A 21,755-nucleotide genomic window follows, 5' to 3' on the forward strand; every position below is an offset into this window, starting at 1 on the left:
CCCCCAGGTCACCACTCATCACCTGTCAAGGCGTATAGATTGTGTGCTGCTGAATCAAGGAAGACACCTGGCTACAAAATACACTAACTGCGAACCGTCACACTGACACAACACATTTCACTTTGTTGGTGACACTTCAGATCAGTGAAGACCTGTATTTGATGCCACATTGACCAATCATAGAAAGGGGAAAACAAGCACCTTTGTAAGGGGATCCATTGACGCTCTCAGAGCTGGACTGGATATTGTCCGCCGCAGGTCTTTTTAAGCTGCTGAAGTAACTCCGGGACCTGGAGTGGCTAGTTCTAGGTGACCGGCCACCAGGACCAACAAATGACACCAGGGCACCATCCTTTCGAGAGAAGATGCCACTGAAGAACCTGAGTAGTCTCCTCTCCTGGCCTTTCCTGTCCATCTCCATTTGCTCGGAGAGCTTGTGCAGATCACTATTATCCAGAGTCCGGTTCTTGCTCTTGCTCCGCTCCCACCTCTCCAGGTCGGTCAGGGGGTCGCTTTTGTTCAGCACTTCGCCCACATCTAAGGTGTTCCTCTTGTCAGCTGGGCATGGGTCACCCATGGGCACTTGCTCTCTGGATTCTACCCTTTGCTGGCTAAGGCAGCTGGAGCTGCTGTGGTGTTTCTCCCTGGTCAGGCTCCTGATTTTCAGCAGTTCCCCATTCCAGTGTCTGAAACTAAAGCTTCTCCTCAGAAGGCTGGGGTGTCTCTTATCCCAGGCCCCCTCCGCCCCAGCTTTAGCCCAGTCCACTGATCCTGATGCAGATGTGGAGGCCTCACTATGGGGAGATCCTGCAACATTGTAATCCATGGCTGGGGCAGGCTCACAGGGAACATCCTGCTGGAGGCTGGGGGTGCTATCTGTCCCTGGGGTGCTGATTCCAGTTTCCGGTAATGGAGGGACCCTGGGGGTGCTATCTGTCCCTGGGACTGGAGGGACCCGTGGGCTGCTATCTGACCCAGGTACTGAAGGAATCCTTGGGGTGATGATTCCTGTCCCTGGGACAGGAGAGATCTTGGGGGTGCTGGTTCTGGTCCCAGCAAATGCAGGGATCCTCGGGGTGCTGACTCCTGGGACTGGAGGGATTCTGTCCACAGCAGCATCTCCAGGGCTGGTGATCCGGTCTTCAGGTGTCTCACCTCCTCTGCTGCGGGTTGATGTTCTGGTGATCCGGAGCCGGCCCAGTTCTAGCTGTCCGGTGCTACGGGTCCTGAAATTCCTGAGCCCCGGGTGCGGGGGGAATGTGTCCTGCTCCTCTCCCTCCTCCTCCTCCGGACATCTCTCCAGTCGCGAGTCCCCCACCAGCTCCTTCTTCACCAGGGTCAGAGAGATCCGATACACGGTCTTCCTCTGAGGGGTCCCCCGCTCCATTTGGGGGGGTGTGGGGTCTAGCAGATACATGTCCAGGTGCACGGCGCCCCCCAGCGCGGGGGGTACAAGGCTGGATCAGGTCTTGGTGCAGAAGAAAGGGGGGTGCCGGGGAGCTTCACCCCCTCTCCGCGCTTCTCAGCACCCCGCACTGCCGGCTGTACCCCGCGATCAGAGCCGGGGACAGTTCCGACGGGAACGGCATGAGGAGCCGGGAGATCAGCGAGCAGAGCCCGCAGGAAACTGACACAGGGACAGACACCCGGAGCCTGGGAGTGGGAGGAGACACGGAGGAGGGTGGGAGGAGACACGGCGAGGAGTGGGAGGAGACACGGAGGGGAGTGCTCAGCAAAGCCCGGGCTGGAGCTGGGGAGGAGAGCCGGGGACAGCAGACACAGGCGATATGTAATACTACAATCACATCGTGTCGTCCGATCCGACATGTGTGAGGGAATCGGCTCTCAGCCCACCCCCATTGTCTGTACACTGCGCTATAATCCACCCCCGTTCTACTGTACCCGTGTATAGTGCCGACATCTTCCACAGCGCAGTACAATGTCATGACTATCTACTCCATCCCAATTCTACTGTATATATAGCTCCAACCTCTTTCACAACGCAGTACAATGTCATGATTTGCCGGGACTATCTACTCCATCCCAATTCTACTGTATATAGCTCCAACATCTTCCACAACGCAGTACAGAAGCATATGCAACAGAGTCTATGTGTTCATCGTCATTCCACTGTACCATGGCAATGTCTATGTTGTCATCTTCCCATTTATCAGGTCATAGTTGCCAACATTGGGAGAGCATTAGCAGGGACACCAAAGAGTTAAAGAAGAAACATGCAGAGATGGGCGGGGCAAATAAAGTGGGTGTGGCTTGTAATACTGCACCTTTCCCCCTGTGCTTTGCTAGGTTTTATAAAATATCTGTCCCTGGAGTACACTGCTGAGAAAGGGGGAGTAAAACACCATTGGTGTCACTCACTGTGAGTAAAATAGGTGCCGCTATTGGTGTCACGGTGTATAAAATAGGTACCACCATTGGGGTCACTGTGAGTAAAATAGGTGCCGCTATTGGTGTCACGGTGTATAAAATAGGTACCACCATTGGGGTCACTGTGAGTAAAATAGGTGCCGCTATTGGGGTCACGGTGTATAAAATAGGTGCCACCATTGGGGTCACGGTGTATAAAATAGGTGCCACCATTGGGGTCACTGTGAGTAAAATAGGTGCCGCTATTGGGGTCACGGTGTATAAAATAGGTGCCACCATTGGGGTCACGGTGTATAAAATAGGTGCCACCATTGGGGTCACGGTGTATAAAATAGGTGCCACCATTGGGGTCACTGTGAGTAAAATAGGTGCCGCCATTGGGGTCACGGTGTATAAAATAGGTGCCACCATTGGGGTCACGGTGTATAAAATAGGTGCCACCATTGGGGTCAGTATAAATAAAACAGGGGCCGCCATTGGTGTTGGTGTGAATAAAACAGATGCCAGCCATGGTGTCATTGTGGAAGTTCCATCCATAAAAGAGTTTGGTGGGGAAAGTCTTTTATACATTGGTGTCATTGGGTGGAGAGCCCCTATTTATTGGCGTCAGTGGCTAATGAATAACGTGAAATAAGACCTACTCTGGACATGCCGATTCCCGCATTCTCCTCACTGCCAAGGTTAGCTTCAAATAATGGCCACAGGTTTGGAAGCCAGGCAGGGTACTGTCAGTCACTGAAAGTATCCTGGCCCTCAGCTGGCAACTGAAGTTCTAGTGTCCATTACAGCTAGGAGTAGCCTTTACCTGTAATGGTCCCTCGGACCCCAACGGGTCCAATGCACAGGCCGCACAGCTGATATGTCCACCATTGTTCCTGATGTCTGCTGCTTGAAATGATGATACAAGCTTTTATTACCTGGATGTGCAAGGTCAAGTGGTGGAGAAAAGTGAAAATAGATTGGTAGATACCCCATTTCCGAGTCTTTAATTGAATACATTATACTCACTATCCCATCCCCCAATAAAAAAAAAACTAAGTCTAGCAGCCACTTGTATTCCTGGTAGGAATGATCATTCCAGGGTACATACCTGTAGACATGACAATATCCTTATGTCATACCTTTATGGATAGATATTATGGGGGGAATGTATCAAATATGGAGCAGATTTGCACTGCAGCCAATAATCAGCTTCTCTCTTTCATTTTCAAATAATACCTGAGCAAACTGAAGGGAGATGCTGATTGGTTGCCATGGGCAACTGCTCCAGATTGTGTTTGCTTTAGTGTTGATAAATTTCCCTCTCTGTATTTGGATCAATGCAGATTATTGGATTTTTGAGAGTAAATTTATTCAGAGAGGTCGGTAATGACCAAGCAAAGGAGAACATTGCAAGGTAGGGGGCCCTTAAGACCAAGTCACTCTATATAGCAGCAGGAGATTGCTTACATGTGGCAGCTTGATTCAAGAGCGGCAGCTGCTGGAGCGCACAGGAATCGCTCACAAAACATCCCCCTTCGTTCTGGGGTGGGAGGGGGCGTGACGGTGCATTGAAGTCAATGGCACCGCAGCCACACAACCCCCCCCCCGCAGTGCGATCGGATGTGTGGCAAAACATTGCCTGCTACATGCTCTATTTTTTGCGTTTCCAGTGGACCTAAACACAGACAATGTTTTGCCAGGCGTCCGATCGCACTGTGGGCGGGAGGCGTGGCTGCGGTGCCATTGACTTCAAAGCACCGCCACGCCCCCTCCCACCCTAGAACGAAGGGTGACATTTTGTGAGCGATTGCTGTGTGTTTCAGCAGCTGCCGCTCTGGAACGCACCACAATAGGTATGAATGGGCCCTCAATTGGTGCTGACATTGTCCTTCCTTCTGGAGGGTGGCTACTATTGTTCCCCATGGTCCCTGTGTGTGTTGTAAAGTAGCTACCGCTCCAAGCTCACTCCCGTGATGGACTACAATCTCACGTTCAGTTTATTAATTTATATTAAGATTGTAGTCCATCACAGGAGTGAACTTGGATCGGTGACTACTTTACAACACACAGGGACCATGGGGAATAAAAGTAGCCACCCTCCAGAAGGAAGGACAGTGCCAGCTCCAATTCAGAGATGATTTGAGGCTCTACAGTCGAGTGATACACAGATAAGATACATTTCTGTTAATAGTTCAGGTACTTGTATGTATTTATAAGCTTTAACTCCTGAGTATAGTGTCACTTTAAGTAATCTTCAGGCTTAAAATGTGCATTTTAACATTCGTGCAAACAAATAGGCAAAATCAGATGTGGAAGTGAAAGGGTTCATTGCTATGACTATCAATCAACCCCTAGGGTTCCCTATTGTGTGAGCTACATAGTAGTAGCTACTACATGAAAAAAAACACGCTCCAATTCTGTGTGATTACCTATTACTACATGCTACTATGTACATTATGCTATAGGGAGCTATTTGTTTCTCTCTGACGCTGTTGCAGGCCATTTTAATAGCACAAGTGAGCTACATAGCACACCCACGTAACTCAGGCATCAAACCCCCAGAGCCCAACCTATGGCCAGAGAGCCACATGCAGCCCGTTGGTACTTGTCGTGCAGCCCTTGGACCTCAGCAATCTGTAGGGGGGACATGGATTTGTAAAGAGGTCATAGCAGGAGTCTACTAGCTGCATGTAACATGTCACCAGTCTCCAATCAAACCTGTAACCCCCCCATCTCTGACCATCACTTTCTTTAGGATGTCAGCAGTCTACAACAGTCTTCCATAGTATTACATATACTGAGCAATATGTGTGGCCCTTTGCTGGTGTCAGGGAGCTTCCTATACCTCGTTGACAACCACTCCCTAAAACACAAGCTTGAATACACCCTAACATTCAATGTGGTCAGCCATACAGACCTGTACAAAAACTACAATATTGAGAGAGAGTGAGGAAGAGGAGGGGGCACTGTGTCAAGCACACATTCCAGTATCAGAGTCCCTTCATGTCTTTCTTAGGTGTTAAACGCCACTTCCTAGAATATAGGCTAGGTTTTCCATATAGTAGATAAGAAGCCTAATCTTGGCAGAAGAAGCCTTTTCTCCATCCTCAGTTGACTCCTGTACTGCTGCTCTTTGCCACTGACACACATTGCCATTGGGCTTATCTAATAAGAACATGAAAGCCAAAGTAATTATTAATAAAAATGCAATGAATGAGTATGACTTAATAAAAGTTTAGTCCTTATAGTGTGACATTTTTAAGGAAACAAAAATAATTATATATTATATATATACAATGCTTATATGTTTTAATGGCTGTCATATTTACCCATGGCACCACTAAAATTACTAATTATCCCTTTCATTGTGCATGTTGTATTTACTTCTCCCACTACTCCGTATGTTCTAGACCAGCAGTCGCCAACCTTTCGGACCTCATGGACCACTAAATTCATAATGTAAAATCCCTAGACATCCAGGTTAGGACAATGTTACCTACCCCGGGTTACTTAGTTTCATAACTTCAGCTGCACAAGAGACGACGCACAAGAAAAATAAATGTACAAAGCCAACAGGATTACTAAAACCTAAATGTTGGCCATACAATCGTCAGAACATTTGGTAATGCCATCAGAGACTTGACGAATGTCATTCACAATTTCATTGGATCCTAACATTCCATTTTGGCATTTCTAGAAAGAAAACCACATTCACTGATAGATTTTGGCTTGTTCTAGAAAAAAAATTCCATCCTGTTCCTTCAAAAAAATGTTCGGCTCTACAGTAGAAATCTGTCATCAATTTGAGCTCAATAATGATTGGAATAATGAATGAACGTTTCGAAATTGAATTTTTTGGAGCAAATTTCTATTGGTGTGTGGCTAGCTTTAGCAAGCGGCATACGGATGGAATAAACTGTGCGTGCAGCATCTATATGTAAACATATCAATTCACATATGCTACAATGTATTTTAGTGAAGTCCAGGACTGATGGGGTTAAGTTACCCATGCATCTCTGTTTCAGATGCAGGAACAGCCAATCTGACATTAGGGAGATAGCTTGGCCTCTGCACACTGATCTGCCATTGTAAATTAGCTGCCACAGTGCCCATTACTGCATCTGCAAGGACTGAATACACTAACTGCACCTGAGCCCCCTACCTTACATCACCCTTCTCTAAACATTAACTTACAAAGAACCCCCTCCCTTTAAACCAGCACAATACTGCAGATAAGCCATTCCCTCTACTCAACAACGCCTGATTAGAGAACAGACATCTCCATCATCCACCGACCAGCCAGCCGCCTTCTCTAGCAGCATGTTCCTTTCTCTAATGTGTCAGTAGAGAGTATATAATATATACACTACTACTACACATGCCAGCACAGTTCCTGTGTACCACGTTCACTAGAACAAAAGTCTAATTAGTTACATTTGGAAAGGTGTACAAACTATTGCTGGGGTGATCTCTAGGGGGGAAAAACTCCCCTTGTAGTGGTGCTGCCCTTTCACTGCAAGGGACACCTGCTGATTTAGGTCTATGGGTACCTGGGTAAAGGACTTTTACTTACCTGATCCCTACTTCTGCAGGCTTCAGTATCCTCAACCGCAGCCTTTTCTCCCATTACGCTCCAGCAGTCGGTGGTTCCCTAACGCGATCATATACAATACAGGGCATTATATGTGAGGATGCTGAGGGACAGTCCACAAGTTGGAGCAGCGGGGAGAAGAGGACATTGGCCAACGGGGATCAGGTATATCAAAGTTCTTTACACAATATTCCAAGACATTAACAAGCAGTTAACCCATGCAGCGCCCCAATGAGAGAGGAGTATTCCCCCCACTACACACCCAAAATAGGATTTAATGTGTACACACATCAACGTAAAAAAGAAACCAGATGTAAGGCAATTATACAGCAACTGCTGGAAATGTGTAGCACCTTATAAGAACCTTGATAAGCTTTCCTAAGGGCTCATTTACACTATGTGCTGTATTTACACAATGCATTGTCAAGCTTTAAACCGGAACTTCCATCTCAGTGGCAAGGTTGCCACCCTCCCTAAAACAATGCATTAAAGTACCTTTGGGGGGAAAATAGATAATATACTTGCCTTTTCCAGACTTCCTCCTGCAACATCTAGGTGAAGGTGACATCATCCTACTTTTGGCCTGATCACAGAGAATGTCAGGTAGCCCAAATCTGACAGGAAGATGATACTGTGCTATGCTGCAGCATCTTCTCGTGAAATTTGGGCTACTCCACATTTCCTGGGATCTTGTCTTCAGGGGGATGAGGTCACCCTCTGCACGATGGAAGTATGCTATCGAACTATCCCCCCACAGGTACACTTTATGTGTCACTTTATGGAGGGGAGAGGGGCACCTTGAAAAAGCGTACTTGCCCCAAGGTAGAAGGTCCACTTCAGGATGCAACTCACTCTTTCCTCGTCAAGTTCCTCACCACAATCCACCGATGGTTTACATTTCCCGTTGTGATGTACTGAAGTGCACATGCATTGAAGTGCAATGGCACTGTGCAATGGGGGTTCCATGCAAAATAAACTGGCAATGTGGCACATCAGTGTGAACGAGCCATAAAATCTGTCAGAAAAACATTGGCTGCCATTGTTGAGCCTCTTCTGCCGATACTGGTTTCCTGACTGTAATGACGATACCCAATATTTCAATACTTTCTAAACTGCCCTGATGTTTTGCCTTCAGATCAGTAACCAAAGTGTTGAATCCAAAAACAACTGAGGCACTAGTATTAGAGGGATGTCAGCAATGACAACCTATCTGTGCACAGGTGTCCTCTTATTCCACCATATCCAATATGATAGGAGCTAGATTTATTGTCAATAATCAGATGTAGAGGCTAGCATGCATTAGACAAGAGTTGGAAGGCAGTCTTCAACATCAGTTGCTGAATATTCAAGCATGACTCCTTTCCCTTAGAGAAAAAAAGAATGATCCTTTCACTGTAAATCTATCTATCTGACTTAAGTTCTGATTCAGCAATGCATACAAACACGTGTACATCTCCAGCCAGCTAGAAGGAAAATTCCTCATTCTCTAAAAATATGACATATTGGGACACTAGCCAAATTCAAGCCATATTTAAAGTGTATGTCTGGGGAAGAATACAGAAAAATACCTACTGACCCTGCCAGAAATCCAGTGAGCTCCTAACTTCCTGTATTGTGCCGACAACACTGCCCTGAAATCCCAAGCACTGGTGGCAGCCCTGCCTGAGCTATCTGCTGATTGACTACAGAACACCTTTATCAGCTACAGGCCCATTCACACTATGTCTATGCAGAGTCCTGCATTTCTCTGCACCTCTGGTTTCTATGTTCCTCATTCGCACTACAATGGAGAACAGAAAGTGCAGACAAATGCAGTAGGTCTGCATCTTTCCATACCGCAAGTCTCCATTTATCTTGATAAAGATAATTTTAGTGTGTGGGCTGGTGTGAACGAGCCCTAACAAGAGCAGAATCTACAGCTTTTCATTTTACAACACTGAGGATTGCTCAGGTGGTTACAATGAAGTCAGAACCTCCTATTAAGCAAGTTAAGGTGGCCATACACTTTACAACCATCGCAAGACCTTAGTCTTGCGATGGTTGTAAAGTACTTTAAAAAACGTACGATCTGCCCATCTTGGACAGGTAGATCGTACTTGCGATCATCGCAAGCCTGCCCCCTAAAGGGGGCGGGCTTGCGATGACTGCAATGAGGGGCGGGCTTGCAAGCACGGCAAACGGGCAGTGTGCGCGTGCGCACACCGGCCCGTTCGTCAGTTGTCCAACAAGCAGGCCACTCACTCGCCGAGAATCATACGATTCCCGGCGGGTTTTCCAGCCTGCTTGTTCGATGGAAGACGTGCGACCGTACATATTCTCGTACGATTCTCGTACGATTGCGGGATTTCCCGCGATTCTCGTACGAGAATCGTACAGTGTATGGGCACCTTTAGAGAAAAACATGGTGAGGCAAACACCTATTACTTCAGAACAGAGAAAGTCACGTATCTGGAAAAATTCTTGTAATTTTCCATATTCACCAGGCTTGTTTTTTTTCTGGTGACAACAATTAATAGACCAGTGATGGAGAAATTATAATGGAATTCAGGGGCCAGTCTGCCAGGAAACAGGACTTTTTTTTAGAAGCCAGCTTCACTGACCAAAACTAGAGAAAGCCTCAAAAGTTAGGTGCCAGCTGTAATTCTTAAGGAGCTAGAGATCAGGTTGTTCCCCAAATTCCATGAGACTCTAGAGAAGTGGAGACGTGTTCTCTGGAGTGACTAATCGCTTTTCTCTGTCTGGCATTTGGATGGACGTTTCTGGGTTTGGCGATTGCCAGGAGAACGGTACTTGCCTGACGGCATTGGGCCAAGTGTAAAGTTTGGTGGAGGGGGGATTATGGTGTGGGGTTGTTTTCCAGGGGTTGGGCTTGGCCCCTTAGTTCCAGTGAAGGGAACTCTTAAGGCATCAGCATACCAAGACATCTTGCACAATTTCATGCTCCCAACTTTGTGGGAACAGTTTTGGTAATGGCCCCTTCCAACATGACTGCGCACCAGTGCACAAAGCAAGGTCCATAAAGACATGGATGAGCGAGTTTGGGGTGGAGGAACTTGACTGGCCTGCACAGAGTCCTGACCTCAACCCGATAGAACACCTTAGGGGTGAATTAGAGTGGAGACTGCGAGCCCGGCCTTCTCGTCCAACATCAGTACCTGACCTCACAAATGCGCTTCTGGAAGAATGGTCAAACATTCCCATAGACACACTCCTAAACCTTGTGGACGCCTTCCCAGAAGAGTTGAAGCTGTTATAGCGGCAAAGGGTGGACCAACTCAATATTGAACCCTACGGACTAAGACTGGGATGCCTCTAAAGTTCATGTGCGTGTAAAGGCAGGCGTCCCAATACTTTTGGCAATATAGTGCATATACATATACAGATATATATACACACACACAGAAAGTTAATCGCTGCCTACAGTAGCCAAGGATTTGTTTAAACCAAGTACAATTTCCCATTTAAAACAGAATGTATGCAATGTTTGTAATTCCTCAATTCTGTTTAAAAAGGGATTATAGACAGATTTACCCCTTTTCTAAAATGTAATAACTATAGCTTGTCATGGGATTATGTTATTATAAACTTCAGGAATTGATATGTGTGTTATATACACACTATACAAGCTGGGACGGTATGCTTTATCAAGTGAAAGTCCAAATGAAACGACACACAATAGATTCAATATATTGCACCTAATGAGACCATAAACCTGAATGACAACTTGGCTTATGTAAAAGGATGACTAATAACATTTACATATATCTTTCAGGAGCTTTTTCTTTTTTTTTTTAAACAAGGGTTGGAACTTTTTGTAGGTTTTTCATTGCTGACTGACAAACTCTTCTCACTTTTTAACTCAGGAGAAGGAATTAGGTAAGCAGTCATCAGAACGGTAAAGTACAGACAATGATAAACTGCTTCTAAAGCTGGACATACATTGCTCTATATTTTGTCGTTGTACCTGCGGCCTGAATGGAAAAAAAAATAGAGTAGATTCCAACGCTATGACCACGTTGATCAAGGAATACACACTGTTTCTTTTGTATTTGTCAGCGACCGCTGGTCAGAATACTTGAGCCGAGCCGGTAGCTCATTGACTGTTCATACAAAGAATTTCCGACCCGATTCTTCGATCAGCTGATCGAGGGATGCCGACCGAAATTTTGCAGAGTGGGTGCCACTGTCCTTAAGAACACGCGGGAATTGGCTCAGTGTATGGCCACCTTTACCCTTCACCACTCAAAAAACAAATCTGATAGGAGGTTCTAAACTTTTCCCAATCCATCAAAACACTGGAGATTTAAGGCTTTAAGGAAGTATTTCCTGTATGTGCTGCTCTTGCGATCAGTTAAAGGTTATTCATACCAAATACCTAAAATTTAATTTATTGCAACTTTCCAGTCCTTCTATGTGGTGGCTGCATTATTTGTCCTTTTCAGGCTTTTTCCCTTTATTTTCACTCTGTGATCCTGCCAGTAACCCACTTTCTGTCCTAGCACGACAACCCTCACATACAGCATGTGTGTTAGTACTACAAAACAGTCAAGCAAAACAAATGGCAAACGCACTCATCAACTTGTTACCAGCCTTATATATACCAACAAAAAAAAAAAAATCACTAGGATAGTAAAGTATTTTGGCATTTTTGTCTTCTTGCAGTGGGCAACTCAGCTATATTCTGAGCATGCAGAGGAGTTGCATCATTAGTGACCCTCCAATGGCCAAAGAGGATTACCATTGGACCCAAGAAGCGCATTTGGTAGCGCCAGGGAGACAAGAGGGGACAAAATCCTTGACTTGTAAAAATATGGACACTGGCACTCCAATGGCAAATAGAATAGTCTATTTACTGATGTACATGCAAAAAAAGCATAACGCACTTAGTGGAACGTTTCAGGGACTCGCAGGATCCCCTTCATCAGGCACAATCCTTGACCTGCCCTTCCTGGAGGAATGCACAGAAAGAGGTAGGGGTACCATAATGTGAAAGCACGCTGTGCAGAGAGCGCTCGCCCCCTGCCAACGAATGTTTATTTCCGTCGTAAAGCACATTTGTCATAAGAGGTTGACTTCAATATGAAGATGCTAGTTGTCTGGCTCTCGCTGGTGTTTCAGGACAAAGTCACAACATCTGATATACATAATTCTAGGTCAGCGACTTAGCTTGACAGCCAGACAACTAACATAGTCAGAAGACTGGCAATGGCAGTCCCCAAATTTCTCAATTTACATGTTTCCTTTAACAAAATAATTTATTATAATATGCAGTGCTATCATACTGGCACAGTAAAAGAAGAAAACCCAGAAATCTAGCTGTATATGCACAAATGGGTATAGTATTGAATGCCACGATTCTATATCTTCACTCCCAATGCCCCATAGTATGGACCTATCCCCATGGTCTCTTATCACATAGAAGGCAAGACTCAGAATTAGCCTTTTCCTGCACCCGCATACAGCAAATCCCTGATCTCTCTCCATAACATCTGCTCATTCCTGTACTACACAGAGAACTATGCTACAAACACTGCAGTTATTTATTACAGTGTCAGCCAGTAAAAAGAGAAAGGTAGAACAAAATCCACACATATAGCAGCCTGCAGCACCACTAAAGCCCAACTCACTGCATTACATTATGCAGTAATCCCAGCTCAGGTCGTAGTTGGCGCTAAATCCCATATTTAATACTGCGTTGTGCTGGCTTACAAAATAAACACATGCAGGAAGGAAAACAAAGCTGCTTTTAATTAATACAGCCAAGACATGCCGCCTGCCTAGAGGCACATTGGAGAAATCGAACATGTTCTTTTAAATATGGGAAAACATACTTAAAGCCATCATAGGCGAGTAGTGCAGCATCGGGGGTGTTCTGTAATGAAAGGGTTAAGAACGCTTAACTACCAACTAGCAGCCAGACATGCTAAAAAATTACCTGTGTATAATGCTATCGAACATGGTGTGGATATTGATCAGATTGGGCCATACATCCAAATGTCTATATCTACAATATCCCGATTTTGGCCTATTGTAGGGATCATGGTAGAAGATCTCATAATATGTTTGTCCAATCTGTTCAGTAAGCACAGGAGATATGTCCCCAAAAAAGGAACACATTCCATAACATTTGGCAGATAACCAACCTATGTATAGGCACCTTTACTTTTCACCTGCCTCAAGCTGGCTACAGATTTTAGAAGATGGTCATCAGAGGTGAAGGGATGACCAAATTGTTGAAAGTTCTTTTATATAAAGAGCATTCCCAAAACAACCATGTTTGGATCAATGGGTCTACAGAATAAGGAAAATGACACCATTTAGAAATCCCCGGTACAAGATTATCTCAGAGAAACACAACCACTATTGGATGGGAAAAGCCAACCTAGCCACCTGATTTTTTTTGCCTCTAGAAGGCTCAGCCACCAGATGTCTGGCAAGGTTAGGGCCTGCATATAGACCTAGAGTTGACCATAGACACCTTATGAACCTAATCAGATCAGATGATGGTTATAAAGTGCCTGCAGACATTAGTTCAATTTTGCCTAATCTGACCAATAAGGAGCATTATGTGTAAGCAAGCTTTTACAAAGCATTTGCAGCGCTTTCAGAAAGCTTTGTTATAACCACCATTGAGCTCTAGTTTGGGGATGTTAAACACAGATCTTAATAGGGGTGCTGGCTGTCGCTATAAACAAGCTGCTAGCGGGCTTTAGTAAAGCTTCAATGCACCGCCACACCCCCTCCCGACCTGAACGCAGAGAGCAGGCCAGATTCCAATACAGTGCGTTTTAGAGGCTGACCACTTTGGAACACACTGTTTGTGGTGTGAACCGGCCCTCAAGACTTCAACAAAGCTGCTTGAAGCTTGCAGAAAGATTCACCAATGCCTTGCGAAACTTTGCAGAATGTTTCTCAAACGTTTGCTGTACACACTGCTCTCATACAAGGTGAAATCCATGTAAGCCTTATGGTTACTCCTCAACCTTACCAGACACCCCCAGGCTGAGCCTTCACATTCATTATTGCTCTCGTTCCTTCTTCCATGGGCTTATTGAATGTGAGCACTCTCAGGCTATTTTGAAGGGTTTTTTCCTTTTTTTTTTGCATGTAAAAGGGCATTTTGGGGGTTTTTGCAAGCTTTGAGTCTTTTTGGTTTGGCGAGTGGAAGGCAGTGTCATCCGTGACATACTGTATGCCATTGTTATTCTTGTATCTGCTCCCTAGTTTTTCTGTTTGTTATTGTGTCTTGTGCTATTTGAGCTCCCAATCCTAGGAAACTTCACACCCAATTTCTTTCCGGGCCCTTTGCCACAGTTCTTGTAATGGGTATCAATGGGGTCATAGAGGTTCTTGTTGGCCTTCACCAGGAAGATGAAAGTCTTCACATCCAGCATTGCCACTCCTGAATTCTCCATTTTGTTCACAGGCCTGAAGTTGCTAGGAGGAGGAGACCGGTTGTTAGACGCAAAGGCATGCTAAAACACCTGTTTCATGCATTTTCATGTGCTCTTACTGAAGACTATGGGGCCAAAAATGTGCAATCCTGCCGTACAAAACGTTGATGTACTTTTTCACGTGACAAGCAGCAGAATGACGCTTAGGTGTGAACAAGAACTATTGAATATAATGGGAATCTTCATGCTGAACTCAGTGGTAAATAGTGGCTAAATATGCACATTCACAGCAAGATCTTCCATTCAAAGGACCTCCAAGCATATACCTGAATATCTGACCGTCACTTCAAATCTGTAAATAGTTTAGTTAATAAACCAAGCATCAAATGAAGGTCAGCAGCCAAGCCATAGTCCTTGAAAGCCAAATGCAGTTAATCTGTGTATATATGCGTAAACATTTCCATTCAATTAACCTTTCAACAGTATTTGGCATCCTGAGCTTTTTGCATACACATATACTGCTGAAACATCTTTAAAACATTTTCAAAGGACTAAGACGGGGTAGGCAACCTAAGCACTCCAGCTGCGGTGAAACTATAAATCCATCGAAAGGGTGCCGACAGTGGCACACACTGTGTGAATTTCATCCGATCCTCAAAAACCGGACAAAATTTGAACAGTGTATGGGCGCCTTAAGAAAGGCAATCTATGGTACAAACACGGTTCTACAAATCTGGTTGTTAGAGCCGTCTACTGTTTAAAATGAAAATAACACAGAATCAACAAAAATGTAATATGAGGCAGCCATGGTATAAAGAGTTATCATCATCTATGTTTGGATGACACTCATCCCCTATTACTACTCAACATCTGCTGAACTCTACTATTCTTCATCAGCTAACATTCTCCACACCAACTGGATATGGTTGTCCCTCAGCCTCATGACATAGATCAGAGGGCACACAAGACGGATGCCAGAGAACAACACCCCTATCATTAATCAGATTAAAGGAAGACAACAAAGAAAGTAAGAAGACAGGCAGAGGAGTGAGGAAAACATTCTGGAATGTCAGGGAAAATACCTACTACCTATAGTTCCTGGATTATTAGGACAAAAATAAAGCAAGGGGGCCATAAGAGGTAGACTTTACATTGTGTTCATTTGACTACTAAAACACTATGTCAAATTTGAATTTATGTTTTATTTTCCAAAAGGAGCATGAAGAGAAAATATTGCAACAAGAGATGTGCTAGAAAATATCCCAAAATGCTTGTGTTCCAGAGGTGCCCGGTATTGGTGCATTTTGCGTATGGAGCAGACAATTGGCGAGCTTCTGCCCACATTAAAAAAGCGCTTTTACTGATGTAGTTACATTAAAACACCATATAATACTACAATGATACAGAATATAACAAGTTACTTTGGGTAAGATCTCCAACCCATTCTTTCATTAATCAGTACAAGGATGGAGGACTCTATTTACTTCCTTGAGAATTCTAATAAAGATGACTGCTTGTGTGAGAGATACATTGTTACCGACCTTCCTATGAAATGCTGGAGTAACATACCATGGGCATCTATTGTTAAAATTCAGGCTTTACATCACGTGTCAAACTCAAGGCCCAGGGGCCAAATCCGGCCCACCAGGCCATTTCCTAGACTCTATGTACTAAGTTATTACTAAAACCAGTAAAAAATCGAATGCAGAGGCAATTATGATAAAGATTAGATACATTTATATAGTCTTACAGATACCTTTGAGGGCAACCATAATGTTGATGCGGCCCACGATTAAATTGAGTTTGACACCCCTGCTTTACATGAAAGAGATAAGACTCATGCCTGTATTAACGGATTATTACCACACTATTATAAATTACATCTTTAAAAATAAAGATAAAGATCTTTACAGTGGAATTTCACTCAAATCACCCTTTCATGGTTGAAGTCTTCCCCCCTCTACAAAATAGGAAGCTGATTTGTATTTTTTAACCATTTTTTCTTTGGTCTTCATGGTCCAGCCTGGCACCCTCCTAGGCAAGAATGACATCTTCTCTACTCCTAAGGACTACTGTGATAAGCACGATGCATGCCCCATGAGGCTTCAGGTTCCACACAGCAGAAGGAGGAGGGTGAACCTAGAAGCACGTTCATCGGGGTGCCAACTTCCTGAACCAGGAAGAGACAGCCAGCTCCAGATATTGCCAGTAAAAAAGATGGCAATGCGGGACCCAGCTTGTGGTGACGAAGCATCACAGAGGCCATTGCTGGATTCGCTGGACAAGTGATAGTGTCTATATGAATACTATTGCTAAAAGCGTTAAAAAATGAATGCATAGGGAGTTGAGCTCCACTTTAAGCAACCTACATCACATGGCTTCTGTCTAGCAGGAGAATTGTGTGTTTTTTTACATCATTAGAGCCAGCAAATTATGTTTAGTCATACAGTCCCTGTGAGGTAAACTGTGCAATAAAATAAAAGAGTACGTTCAAGGCATCGAAAGTAGCCTTTTAAACATCAAAACACATTGATTTATTTTTATTTTAACACATAAAATACGGTTGTTCCTCTGTAATGGTTGGCACCTGGTTGAAACAGCAGGGTATCAGATAAATGGTACACACAGCGTTTCCTTTCATCCATGTCAGTCTTCATGTGGAAACCTGTTCCAAAATATTAAAGGGAAAGCATTTCTGTCCATTAATTCTTGCAGGAACGACTTCCATTTAATCCCCGAGCACAATCACTCTACCAGAATGGAGTACAAATAATTTCCATTTCACTGGAATAGCAGCACAGGAGCATGGCAGTAAAATAGTGACGGCTCCCAGACATGAAACCACTAAGGAACATTAATAATGTCATGTTTTTCCCCTTAGCTTGTATATGTTGATGTGTGTATGGATGCAGTGCAGTATTTAACATCAGAATTAGAAAGGTTTGAGACATAAGCACTGCATTGCACCACCAAGTACTATAGCTGTGGCATCAGACAGTAGAGGTACCGCAAGCTATGGGAAGCAGGGAATAAAACAAAAACTGTATTACAAGAACAGGGTAGATGTTTATCTAAGATGATGTTATTTTCAGGTTTGCCTAGTCTCAGAGGAGACGTAAGCACCAACAGGTTCCTACAGAAACCAGATGGACAAGATTCCTGCATCTGATGCAGAGAGCTGCAGAGAATAGACATCTATATGTGCCAGGGACGGAATTTAGAGGCTGAATCTCAATACAGATCAACTGCAAACTTCCCAATACACATAAAATAATATGTTTTATTATGGGGCCTGGTACACCAAAGGGTTTCTCTTAAGAACTAGTTATTTCTCTGCAGACACCAGATTTAAACATGACTTGTAAATGCGGGGATAAAGTCCAACTCTTAGGCCCCATGCCCACAGCAATGAAAATACATGGACCGGGTGCACTTGGAGCTCTTTTGCAAACGCATCTGGATGCACGTACTGCTATGCCTGAATGCACAACTAGACGTTTAGCAGCTATTAAGTGGATTCAGTTTAAGTGCGCATGCACAAACATCTGCGTCCAGGAACCGTTCAACATGGCTTTATTCAGCTAAATGTGCCTAAAAGGATGTAAACAGGGCTAAACGAAAATAAACCCAGGAACATCATTCTAAACACAGCAATACGTGATCTAGGACACATATACGTTGTTTTATTTCCTATCTTGTGTTCCTCACTGGGATTTCCATTCACCTTCTGTCCTTGTGAGAACTAGTCATGAGGCAGGGCTTGGTATGAACACAGTTTGCCTGAGTTCGCCCAAGCCCGCTCAAAACTCTGACTGCCACCCCTCCTCCCAAGCCAATCAGTTCCTGGGAGGCTTATACATCACAAAAGTGCAGGGAAGCCCCCTGCCCCTACTGCCACCATAGATTGAGTCACGGGGAAGGGGTTGGCAGTAAGGTTTTTAAGCAGGCTTGGGCTCCAAGCGAGCTCTGCTTGACCAAGCCAAGCCTCATCTCTACTGAGAACCTGTCAGACAAGGTATGACTGCAAAAGGAAAAGAGGGAAAATCTCCCCAGTAGGGAGAACAAGGCGAATGAGGAAAAAGCAAGATTTCATGCTAAGCAGCATGAATGCGGGAAACTCCCCTGCTGGGATATTCAGAATGCCCAACAGTGACTGTAGCTGATTGACTGCAGTCAATGTTCAGGCAACAATTTCTGGCTCTGGCTCCTTCGACAAAAGTAGATTGATTCATTAACTTTGTCAAACAGGATGGTGCCCACAGGGCTACCCACAGCTGGAGTGTCGGCCAAGTCAGCAGTGTATGGCCAGCTAGAGAAAGTGGGGGAATCTCTATACAAAGGTATGCAGCAAAGAAAACCTGACAGAGGGTTTAACCAATCTTGCCTCTATTGTAAAGCAAAAGAAAAGAGTTGGGCTAGAGTCCGGCTTTAGTTTGTGGTAACGGCATTATGTTACAACTATGCCCCCCTTGCCTATCCAGCAACTTGTATGTGAATGCATCATGACTAAATAAAAACAGATTAACATTAAATACAAAGCCATGATGCAACTTCTGGATAGGTAGACTTTTGGTTAACAAAAGGGGGGAGGGGGTAGATATCTCCTGGAATGTTGTATGTATTGCAAGGATTTAAAGAGAGCCTGTACTATGGAAGCTGTTGCGAAAAAGGCAAGCAGAGAGCAAACGATCAGTATTGTCTGTTGGCACTGTGCAGCTGAACTAATCTATATAGTCCTTACAAGATGGGAAATCTACACTTTCCTTTTGTGTCCTTGCCTCAGTAGGTTTCCCTGTATCTGCCTAATCTCTTCCATTTGTATCTTATCACCACGGGCTGTGTTGGTTGTATGAGCTGTTGGGTTGGTTCTTAAATACAATTTCAATCAAACACAAGCCAGCTTAGCAAGGCAAATAGCAAGAGCATGGACTTCTTTGCAGAGAAACCTAAAAATCATGAATCTAGTGGTGCTGCATGGTGAGTTGCATGTGTAAAGGCTCCCATACACTGTACGATTCTTGTATGAGAATCGTGGGAAATCCTGCAATCGTACGAGAATCGTACGAGTGTATGGAAGGCGTGCAACTGTTTCTATTGTAGGGTCGCACGTCTTCCATCGAACAAGCAGGCTGGAAACCCCGCCGAGAATCGTACGAGTGTATGGAAGGCGTGCAACTGTTTCTATTGTAGGGTCGCACGTCTTCCCTCGAACAAGCAGGCTGGAAACCCCGCCGAGAATCGTACGAGTGTATGGAAGGCGTGCAACTGTTTCTATTGTAGGGTCGCACGTCTTCCCTCGAACAAGCAGGCTGGAAACCCCGCCGAGAATCGTACGAGTGTATGGAAGGCGTGCAACTGTTTCTATTGTAGGGTCGCACGTCTTCCCTCGAACAAGCAGGCTGGAAACCCCGCCGAGAATCGTACGAGTGTATGGAAGGCGTGCAACTGTTTCTATTGTAGGGTCGCACGTCTTCCCTCGAACAAGCAGGCTGGAAACCCCGCCGAGAATCGTACGAGTGTATGGAAGGCGTGCAACTGTTTCTATTGTAGGGTCGCACGTCTTCCCTCGAACAAGCAGGCTGGAAACCCCGCCGAGAATCGTACGAGTGTATGGAAGGCGTGCAACTGTTTCTATTGTAGGGTCGCACGTCTTCCCTCGAACAAGCAGGCTGGAAACCCCGCCGAGAATCGTACGAGTGTATGGAAGGCGTGCAACTGTTTCTATTGTAGGGTCGCACGTCTTCCCTCGAACAAGCAGGCTGGAAACCCCGCCGAGAATCGTACGAGTGTATGGAAGGCGTGCAACTGTTTCTATTGTAGGGTCGCACGTCTTCCCTCGAACAAGCAGGCTGGAAACCCCGCCGAGAATCGTACGAGTGTATGGAAGGCGTGCAACTGTTTCTATTGTAGGGTCGCACGTCTTCCCTCGAACAAGCAGGCTGGAAACCCCGCCGAGAATCGTACGAGTGTATGGAAGGCGTGCAACTGTTTCTATTGTAGGGTCGCACGTCTTCCCTCGAACAAGCAGGCTGGAAACCCCGCCGAGAATCGTACGAGTGTATGGAAGGCGTGCAACTGTTTCTATTGTAGGGTCGCACGTCTTCCCTCGAACAAGCAGGCTGGAAACCCCGCCGAGAATCGTACGAGTGTATGGAAGGCGTGCAACTGTTTCTATTGTAGGGTCGCACGTCTTCCCTCGAACAAGCAGGCTGGAAACCCCGCCGAGAATCGTACGAGTGTATGGAAGGCGTGCAACTGTTTCTATTGTAGGGTCGCACGTCTTCCCTCGAACAAGCAGGCTGGAAACCCCGCCGAGAATCGTACGAGTGTATGGAAGGCGTGCAACTGTTTCTATTGTAGGGTCGCACGTCTTCCCTCGAACAAGCAGGCTGGAAACCCCGCCGAGAATCGTACGAGTGTATGGAAGGCGTGCAACTGTTTCTATTGTAGGGTCGCACGTCTTCCCTCGAACAAGCAGGCTGGAAACCCCGCCGAGAATCGTACGAGTGTATGGAAGGCGTGCAACTGTTTCTATTGTAGGGTCGCACGTCTTCCCTCGAACAAGCAGGCTGGAAACCCCGCCGAGAATCGTACGAGTGTATGGAAGGCGTGCAACTGTTTCTATTGTAGGGTCGCACGTCTTCCCTCGAACAAGCAGGCTGGAAACCCCGCCGAGAATCGTACGAGTGTATGGAAGGCGTGCAACTGTTTCTATTGTAGGGTCGCACGTCTTCCCTCGAACAAGCAGGCTGGAAACCCCGCCGAGAATCGTACGAGTGTATGGAAGGCGTGCAACTGTTTCTATTGTAGGGTCGCACGTCTTCCCTCGAACAAGCAGGCTGGAAACCCCGCCGAGAATCGTACGAGTGTATGGAAGGCGTGCAACTGTTTCTATTGTAGGGTCGCACGTCTTCCCTCGAACAAGCAGGCTGGAAACCCCGCCGAGAATCGTACGAGTGTATGGAAGGCGTGCAACTGTTTCTATTGTAGGGTCGCACGTCTTCCCTCGAACAAGCAGGCTGGAAACCCCGCCGAGAATCGTACGAGTGTATGGAAGGCGTGCAACTGTTTCTATTGTAGGGTCGCACGTCTTCCCTCGAACAAGCAGGCTGGAAACCCCGCCGAGAATCGTACGAGTGTATGGAAGGCGTGCAACTGTTTCTATTGTAGGGTCGCACGTCTTCCCTCGAACAAGCAGGCTGGAAACCCCGCCGAGAATCGTACGAGTGTATGGAAGGCGTGCAACTGTTTCTATTGTAGGGTCGCACGTCTTCCCTCGAACAAGCAGGCTGGAAACCCCGCCGAGAATCGTACGAGTGTATGGAAGGCGTGCAACTGTTTCTATTGTAGGGTCGCACGTCTTCCCTCGAACAAGCAGGCTGGAAAACCCGCCGGGAATC

General features: G+C 45.5%; 1 protein-coding gene across 9 annotated transcripts in view; it reads right to left on the bottom strand.

Moving 5' to 3' along the window:
- AGAP1 (ArfGAP with GTPase domain, ankyrin repeat and PH domain 1) overlaps positions 1–21,755 on the bottom strand; it is a 382,012-nt gene that overhangs the window by 209,568 nt on the left and 150,689 nt on the right. For 4 of the 9 annotated variants that reach the window (XM_018558275.1, XM_018558272.1, XM_018558274.1 and 1 more), the window contains exon 1: positions 202–873. The exons of the other annotated variants lie outside the window; for them this stretch is intronic. In XM_018558275.1, coding sequence (XP_018413777.1) covers positions 202–826 — 625 coding nt within the window. In that variant the 5' untranslated portion in view covers positions 827–873. Of the gene's footprint in view, positions 1–201; positions 874–21,755 lie in introns of those variants that run through there. 9 annotated transcript variants of the gene reach the window in all.

This window comes from Nanorana parkeri, unplaced genomic scaffold (genome assembly GCF_000935625.1).
Source record: "Nanorana parkeri isolate BGI_ZX_2015 unplaced genomic scaffold, ASM93562v1 scaffold329, whole genome shotgun sequence".
In the NCBI taxonomy this organism is placed as follows: Eukaryota; Metazoa; Chordata; class Amphibia; order Anura; family Dicroglossidae; genus Nanorana; species Nanorana parkeri.